General features: G+C 43.5%; 3 protein-coding genes across 3 annotated transcripts; 1 reads left to right on the forward strand and 2 right to left on the reverse strand.

Annotated features, from left to right (window-relative positions):
- Positions 1-2,969: 2,969 nt before the first annotated feature.
- CCM_01929 (uncharacterized protein) lies at positions 2,970-3,632 on the forward strand (the record flags this gene model as incomplete). The annotated part of the gene is made up of 3 exons (XM_006667083.1): positions 2,970-3,059; positions 3,122-3,181; positions 3,252-3,632. 3 exons carry the CDS (start codon positions 2,970-2,972, stop codon positions 3,630-3,632), a joined length of 531 nt encoding a protein of 176 aa, XP_006667146.1.
- Positions 3,633-3,914: 282 nt separating this feature from the next.
- Positions 3,915-6,064, reverse strand: CCM_01930 (uncharacterized protein; the record flags this gene model as incomplete). Its single annotated transcript, XM_006667084.1, has 4 exons — positions 3,915-4,946; positions 5,289-5,341; positions 5,408-5,888; positions 5,981-6,064. 4 exons carry the CDS (start codon positions 6,062-6,064, stop codon positions 3,915-3,917), a joined length of 1,650 nt encoding a protein of 549 aa, XP_006667147.1.
- A 1,846-nt stretch (positions 6,065-7,910) lies between these two features.
- Positions 7,911-8,387, reverse strand: CCM_01931 (60S ribosomal protein L30-2; the record flags this gene model as incomplete). Its single annotated transcript, XM_006667085.1, has 3 exons — positions 7,911-8,006; positions 8,089-8,138; positions 8,204-8,387. 3 exons carry the CDS (start codon positions 8,385-8,387, stop codon positions 7,911-7,913), a joined length of 330 nt encoding a protein of 109 aa, XP_006667148.1.
- Positions 8,388-9,219: the final 832 nt, after the last annotated feature.

Raw genomic sequence — 9,219 nt, forward strand, 5'->3', positions numbered from 1 at the left:
CCTTTATTTAATATTATATATATATATATAATATTATATAAAGAGGCTATAAATATATAATAATTATATAATTATAAAAGGAATTATTACTTATTTATTCCTAATAATATAAATATTAAAAGTTATAATAATTTATAATTCTATCTTATATTATATAATATAGATAGTTATATATAAGCTAATATTATAAAGTATTCTTTTTATACTATTATATAGTATAAATATAATATATAATAAGTTACTTTATTATATAAACCTTTATAATATATATATACTATAATTATATATAGTATATAATATATATTAATTTAAGATATTAATATATATCTTTATAATATAATATATAATATATTATATTCTAGTATTATATAATATATTATATTCTAGTATTATATAATAGGTATTAATTCCTATTATACTATACTAATATCTTATATAGAACTTAAATAAGATATTAATATATATTCTTTATAATAAGTAATATTTTAATATAATTATAATATAATTATAATTTATATAAATATTAATAAATTATTATAATTATAATTATTTAACTATTAATATTATATAATATAATATTAATATATATATTGGTTAGTTTATATATAGTTTATTAGTTTAAAAAAGCTTAAAAGGTAGCTTATTAACTTAAAAAACAGCTTATTAGCTTAAAAATAACTTAAAAAACAGCTTATTAGCTTAAAAATAGCTTAAAAAGTTAATTAGTTTATTAGTTATTAGTTAGTTAGTTTATATATATATAACTAAGTAATATTTTACTTAGGTTATATAGTAAATTTAGTATAATTAAAGTAATATTATACTTATATTAATATTATAATTCTAAACTTATAACCTATTAAGGTATATAAGATACTTAAGTAGAAAAAGTAAAAGGTTTATTAAATATAAATTATAAATAAGAAAAGTAGATTAAATAAGTAAAAGAAGAAAAAAAAAGAATTATAGTATTAATAGCTATAAAGATTATATATAAATTATATAAAGGGATTATTATACTTTATAGCTAAAGACTTTAAAGACCTTTCTTTAGCTACTTAATAACTACTAAATACTTTAATATAAGGCTAATATAGGTATTTTAAAGTATTTAAAAGGAGGTATTAAAAGTATTCTAGAGTATCTAGCTAATATATAACTCCTTTATAACTTATATTATAGTTATTCTTAGTAAGCAAAAGTAGGTCTATTATAATAGGAAAAATTAGGGTATTTTTATAGTATATATAATTATACCTTTATCCCTTATACTTAGTATAAGTAAAGTAATTAACCTATTAAGATATTAGTAATAAGCTAGAAGAAGAAGAGTAAAGAGATAATAAAGATATTATAGTATAATAGCTAGTAGTTCTTAATATAACTTTATTAATTACTAGAGGAGGAAAGTCCTTTCTAGTAGCTCCTTACTATACTATTACTCTTTTATAGCTACTTATTTATATATAACTATATATAGGTCGTGACAATAGGCCATCCGGGCCCGCTTCCTAAAACTGGCACAAGTGGCTATAGAGGCTTCTAGCACAATCTTGCTCCCTAATTGATTCCTAAGCTGGCAGAGAGTGAGACTAGGACTCGCTTGACGGGATATAAGTCACTATTTCCCTGTTCAGGGGTTGCCGAGACTACCTGCCGCTTGGGGGGGACGTTCCCTTGACTACTACCTGCCGTCCTCAGCTCACCCGATCCTGCGCCGCTCGTGATGGCTTAGTAGCCCCAAGAACGGAGGCAAGATAGCGTACCAAGATGGACTATTGGGCGTAGAGGAGACGGAACGGGCGTACTCTGGCGAGATGTTGGTGTTGCACTGCATGCATATTAACCTTAGCCGTCTCACTGCTGTGGGTTCATGAGGCGTTTATGACGGCATTTTGTGCTCTTACGTCCTCTGAACGGTTCAGCAAGGTCGTGGCTGTGGACTATTAATGTGCGCCGGCATCGCGTTGAGCTTTATCACGGTTAGACGGAAGAGCTAGTGCAGCCGGAAGCTTCCTACCCGATGCCATCTGACCAACTGGAAATGACGTGTCGTGCGTGAACAGCTCAAGGGCCAGCATGACCTGTCTTATCTGGTGTCTCCCGAGAACTCTACCTTACTAGCGAGTGGCATGGATCCCGGACGATGTGCGAGAGAAGATGACGTTGGGGGGGGTTATATCTATTTAGCACGGCGGCCTCGGTGTGGCCGGGCAGTGAAGTGATTGGCACGGAGGAGCGGTTATGTACCTGCCTCCCCCATCGGACCCGCTATCATCTTGGAAAACACGGGGAGACGGTAGGAAAACACCGGGCCGGGCTCCTGCAAGCGTTTGGGACTCGTTGGTCGCATGATTCAGCTGTGAGCATATAAGCTAGACAATGCACGTCTCTCTTTATCTCCACTTTGGCTATACTGCGAACACCAAACCCCTTAATTCTTTTCCTCCCCACACACTGCAACTCAAGCAAGTCCTCTTCGATTATTGACTCTAAGCAGCGGAAGCTGTTGCAAAGGTTCACTCCTCCTGCCTCTCGGCCAGACACGGCATTCTTACATGACAAGGAGGCGCATTCGGCTCTTAGAAAATCTAGGGACACAGCGATTTATAGCCCCTCTGATGTCAATTCTAATACTGAAAATGAAGCTGATGCGAGTTAAGAACTCGACGGCTCGCAATCATATTCAACACGTACAAGCACCCCGGATTATTTGGGTAAGTCGAGGCTATGGGGCTCCTCTCGGGTGAAGGGTTCTGACAACCGACGTATAGATCTGACTGCTACCGAACATGGCACAACTAAGTCAGAAGTGGACACTGCGATAGCAGTATCCCTGGCTCAAGCGGAAGCCGCCCTAGCTTAGCCGAATGAGACATAGTCGTCTTACCTAGCTGATGCTGGACCGAGCCAGCAATCTTCTTGTGAGATGAATCACATACTCACCAGAGACACGTCTGCTTGTCAGGATGTCAATTTTGCAACCCCTCCCGCTAGCCCTGAAAGCCAGCCATACCCAGCTGTGGCAGACGGGCAACAGCTTCGACTCGTACCAGGCAGTCAACAGAGCAACAAGATGGTCGATGCTATCTTTAACCATAACACTTGTTATAATGCCTAGGGTCATCCGGATTCCCCCTTAACTTGCACATACTCTCCGCGGACTGCCAGTCCCGTCGAGGTGGGCTAGGCATCACTACAGAAAAGCAAAATACCCGCCGGCGATTCGTGCGACGATACCATTCCTGAAGCTCGCACCCTATCTCCCATCAAACCCTCGCCTGAACCGCATCAAGGACAAGGCTTGGAAGATGCAAGCTGCGCGTCTCAGCCATGTCGAGTCCGAGGTCACGGAAGCTGGATCCGGTTCTGAAGCTGACGTGTCTTCCACGTCGCCGTCTCTTCGCCGTTTCCGTCACAAATTCCTACAGATGCATAAAACGATGCAGTCTAAGGATGATGACGCAGATAGTGAGGGTTCTGGGAACGAGGACGGCCTTGACGGGCTAGAATCTCCACACTGTGAAGAGATCTCCCCTTCACTTCCGGATGATGAGGCTTCAGATTCGGAAGACGATGATTTCCATGTTGTTCACCAAGTTCGCAAGCGTCGCAAGGTCGGCAGTGGTTGATGCCCCCGCTTGCCGGCTAGCTATATAACTACCTCCTAGAAGCAAAATCATATATTCGCTCACATAACCTTTTATCGCGGAGCCGGTAGTGTCAATTACATAATGCCTTAGTATACACCTTACAAAGCCGAACGTATCCTGTCTAACATAGCTAGAAATGCGATACACCGCTATCCGGACAGTCCTCAGAATCACTATGGTTCACATTCAAGCAGGACGACGCCTCCGTAGTAGGTTCAGAGATATATCCTACTATAATAGTATAACTCTACTACACCATGATTATGCTCTTCTCAAGGCTTTAGCACCGATAGATGCCCAGTCCTCGTCCTCAGTAGCATCGTTGTCCTCAATCAAGGCCGTCTCCATAACACTCCCTTTCGCACAGCTCAGGTCATCGATATCGAGGCTTAGCGGAGCTGTCTGGGTGCTCTCGCCTATCGATTCCTGAGCTTCAGCTCTGTCATCCCCTAAACAAGCTGGTGTATTATTATTATCAGGTGTAGTCTTCGAGCTTGTCGTACGTTTGAAATGTTGAAGAATTGATGATTGTTTCGCAGGGGGTCTCCAGGTGTGGTGCCTCTCATTAGGAGGTTTCAACAACTCTAGGAAGGTCAAAGCCATGATCCGTAGCTGCAAAGTGTCAACTATAGCCTTGTGGTTCCTTCCAGTGAGGCTATGGTTCGGGAAAAATAGCGGGAAAAGAACTTCTAGTTTGCAACAGAACTTCTGTCCTGAATCCAAACGCCCGAGATTCCTAGAAAAGTAAGGGGTGATTGGCATGCAATTGGAATCTGCTGGCAACGTCTCTCTCATGTCGTAGCCTTGCTTCTCCATATATGTCCTCAGAATTCGCAAGTCTGCGGCATTCCTATGCCAAGTAATAATCAGAGTGTCTGACTTCACGATATCCTTGAGCCGATCAGCGACGTCTTGCACGCTGTCATAACGCCTTAGCCGTGGAAGACGGTTGTTTCGCCAGTTTCGTTTCCCAAGCTGATGCTGATTAAAAAGTCGAGCCACGTCCATGCTGAGAACTGGAGAAGTTGAAAATTTTGCATCCTGGCTCCTCTTGTCCCGTCCGAGGACCATGTCAAGTAAAGTTTGGCCGGAAGTTAACGCAACAATGGCGATTTCGTAGACCTTAGTAGAGTTGCGTTTTACATCAAACTCGAGATCCATACAGACCAAACTGTCTGCCGACATGTCGCCCTTCTCAATTTCCTTCAGCCGCTTAATAACAGGCTGGAAATCAATCTTGCTCCTGGTAGACTTTATAAGCTCCCACTGTCTTGTTGCTCTGGTCGCCAGGGTCTGGCGAAGACTGAATATTTGTGGTTGCTCATGCCTGCCAAGGGGAGCTGATCTTAGATGCTTTTTGCAGAATATCGAGTTCATCCAGGGTCTTTCAAGACATAGATGCCTTTGGCACGTTGCCTCTTTGAACTTCGATAGCAGTCCATAACGCTTCAGCGCGCGCAACCATTGTTTTTTGCCGTTACATGAGGCGCAAGCATGATTAATTGCCACATTGCCACTCTTTATATACACGGAAGCTGTATCTGGCGTAATGCGAGCTTGGAGCGGGCAGTCTTGTTCTTCTTCCGAGATATCACGAACATCGTGTTCAGGGTTGAGACGAGTACCTGAACATACATCGCCAACTGTAAGCCAGAATCTCCTGCTTGGCCTCAGCGGAGTCCTGGAAGCTGTCGGTGTGTAAGTAATCAAGAGCACTGTTAGGACTGGTCCTTCAGACAATAAACCGAACTAACCTTCCAGGAGCAAAACCTCAGTATTTGTTTTTCGAATCAACTCTTCGTCCAAACTATCAAAAGTCGCCGCGCCATTCTCGATATGATCCCAAATGGTCATGCCTGGGTCTTCGTTAAGATATGTCCTTGGATGAGCGCTGGGACCTGGCTTAGCCCTGGCAGCGTAAATGTTTCCGGGAGCCTCGCTCTCGTCGCGCAGCTGGTCTTCCGAGCCAGGGTTCGGTGCACAGTGATCATTGTGTGAATGAGAAATGGCTTTAAGCTCGCCGCTCTGCTTATCAGGGAGACGGCCTTGTTCGATGAGAGCCTCGCACGTTGTGGCTCCAGAAAATACAAGCGGCAAGAACTTCAACCAGAACTCCTCAAGCACATCCTCAAGCACGAACGGATGGACTCTTTGAAAAGTATCCTCAGCCTTGCCCTCTCGTCGTGCTTCGTGGCGTTTCGCATGTGTCCAGACGTGCTGTCGCTCAAACACGTGCTTTGTGATTGAACGGATACAGACAGGAACTGTGCAAACCCATTCACGGACCGAGACGTCTGTGGCGCAACTTCTCGGGTTTGCAATTAGACAGAGTGTTTGGATATGGTGTACAATGTTGTCAGCCGCCGCGTCAGAGGTCCCACAATGTGGACAGAGATATCGGCCATGTTCATCCTGTCCCAGCATCAACTCAAGATCGGTTCTCTGGGCTCGGCGTCTCCATCGGCGCCCATGTCGTACATGAATGTGGCGTCGAAGGTTTGCCGCCTGGGCTGTCGCGTGAGCGCAATGAGGGCAGCAGAACTTCCCATCATCATTCTTCCTGAAAAGATGATATCTTTCGTTCTTTACTGGGATCTTCCTCCCGTGCGCCTTACGGACGTGTCTTTGCACAAAGCTCCTGTCGGCAAATGTCCATTTGCAGCCTTCAAATGGACACATTATTCTTCCCTGACTGTTTTGTAGGTATTTTTGCCCTCGAGATTGGAGAGTTTTGGGGATTTGCAGGGCATCCTTTACGGGCACACTGCTTCTCGGCGACTCATCAGCGCATTCTGGCTCGGGTATGTTGTGCCCAACCGGGCTCTGCTGATGCTGATGGAACGTGGTCACAGCCGACTTGGAAGAAGTACCCAGCGTACTCGAAGCCCCCAGCTCGCTGTAATTAACGGACGTCTCCTGATGCAATGTTGCCCTAGACAACTGTGCGTTGGAGGCATGGTCTAATGCGTGTCAGCTATATTACATCGAACCTATAGAGAAGGAAAGAAAAGAAGAAGAGACTGCCGGCCGGTCCACTAGTGCTACAGACTAACCTTTTGCAACCTGCACCAAATCTCTTAGAGCTAGACTGCTTGAGTCCTGGTCCCTTGATAACTCCTTTCCTGAGGGACAGGTTCCTGGTGCCCCTGAAGGGTCTACCTTGCTTGATTGCGACATCTTGGCCATCTTCTGTCTGCGGGGTTTTTCTGGTGCGTTTTGGAAGTAGTACCCGATGGTCTGCGTATTAGGGGGCATCTCTGAGCGACCTTTGTCCAGCGACAAGCGGCCATGTTTCCTAGGAGCGGGGGCCATGGCTTCCGCTAGAAGTCTCCCGTGTCTTGATTTGGCAGAAGCTGACTCTTGAAAAATTGTGCAGTGACCCTTGAAGATAGTACATACCCCTTTGGTGAGTAGAACAGCATGCCCAAGTTTGATTAGATTCCGGAGTCGAGAAAGAGTAAATGAGATCCAATGGTCTATGTCGTCATCGATTCTCCCTTGACCCACTGTTAGGGAAGAGGGGTAGAGAGGCCACAGGGGACACACAGGTCATACGTACGGAGGCCGCCGGAAGCCGCAGGGGACCTCTAGGTCACGTGTTAGGAGGCATATAGTGGGAGGCTGCCGACGAGCCACTAGCGAGAAGGCAGCGATAATTCCACCTCTTTCATCAACACCACCTAGATCATACTGTAACGAAGCACTCTAGACCACATAACCTCACACCCACTTAGTTGCAATAGCCCATAACTCTGTCATGCAGTATCTTCCTCGTTCCAATTCACTTGTTATCCAGCTCCTTGCATTAGTAGATAGGAAAAGGAATCACTAGATATACGAGTGAGCGTCAATGTCCTTGGCGAGAAGATGAATATTGTCTAATTAGGAGTTGCTATGTATCTCGCGAGGTATCTAGACTAGGTACGTATCCCAATCGTATGTTTGCGTCTTGAGTTCAAGGTTGATTCGGACTTAAGACGGGCTGCCACTTGCTATAACGAAAACAGGATTAGTTACGTTGTCCATCATCTGCACGGGTATGGAGATGCTTCGCAGGACTCAAGTGCTTCGCAGGAATCAAGGAAAATCTTGGGTAACGTACCATTTCCATTCACTCGAGCGATCCGAGAAGGACTCTTCCTGCGACGGAGCCCGAATTAGATACGTCGTCCTCCATCATTTCCAGGGCATAGAAATGCTTCGCGGGACTCAAATTGTATTCATAGATGGTACACGTACTTGCTGATGGCAATCAGGCTAGACACCCTCGTTGAGGATATCAGAATCGCCCGCGTCGAGAACGACCATGGTGCTGCAGCGGAAAAGTCTGCCACATGCGGTTCCCATCTCGATCTATTGCACTCGTCAGCTGGAAAGCTCCGTGAACGGGAGTCGGGTTCGGGGTCAAGTTCGGAGATGAGGAAAAGCGTCATACATTGTTGCCGGCGAAGTGGTGCAAGGGGGTTTTGCTGAGCATCGCATAATCTATACAATAGGTATCAGTCACCATGTCAAGGTGGTTTGGCTGGGGAGGCGAATGCAAAACTCACACTCGAGCTCCGACTTGCGCAGAGGCGGCGTGTTGGCAGCCATTATAATCAGCTTCGCCTTCCCCTGGCGCAGGGCCTTCAGCGTCGACTTGTAGCCGAGAGAGATCTTGCCCGACTTCACGACGAGAGCCAGGCGCTGGTTCAACGTGTCGCTGCTCTTCTTGTTAGATTTGGCTCGAGCCATGCTGACGATTCCAGGTGCTGAGAAGATCTTAAGATGTTGCTTGTGAACGAATCTTGCTGGTGGAAGATTTTGGGGAGTTTTTTTTTTCATTTTTTTGATGGGTTGTAAGCGCCGCTAGGGCACGTGATTGATGGTCCCGCTTTCGGATTAACCATTTCCCGTTGGTCAGTAGTCGCAGGGTAGAGTATTTGGGGCCTGTGATTGGATGGAGAGATGGGGCTTTTACGTGCACCTCAGCTGACAGGCATCCCCGGCAGGTACCTACGAGTACACTGTACTCCGTACGTACACGTGCCACACCCCCACTATATACACAGTAGGGTGCTATAGAGCCACACAGCCACTATAGCCCCGCAGCCCCCTTTTCATAACCTTCTAACTTAACTCCTTTATAACTTGCCTAATTATAGATAAAAACGCCTAAAAAAAAGAAAGTACTATTAATAAGTATTTATCTTTCCTTAAAAAAAATCCTAACTTCCTTATTATTATTATAATAAAGAAATTTAATTTAATATAAACTATAGTTTAATATTAACTAGATAGAATTAATATATACTACTTAGAATATTTATATATAGTAAAGTTAAAATAACTAGAAAAAAAAGTAATTTATAATAATAGTAGCTAAACCATACTAGTAGTTAGGGTAAAGGGTTAGAAAAAATAGGTTTTTTTTTAAACTAAAGTTATCTACTAGTAGATAAACTTAAAATTATCCACTAGTAGATAAGCCTAAGTTAAGCTAAAGTTATCTACTAATAGATAAACCTAAGTTAAGCTAAAGTTATCTACTAGTAGATAAACTTAGGTATTAAAGCTAAAGTTATTT

The sequence above is a fragment of the Cordyceps militaris genome (genome assembly GCF_000225605.1).
Source record: "Cordyceps militaris CM01 unplaced genomic scaffold CCM_S00001, whole genome shotgun sequence".
NCBI classification, from domain to species: Eukaryota; Fungi; Ascomycota; class Sordariomycetes; order Hypocreales; family Cordycipitaceae; genus Cordyceps; species Cordyceps militaris.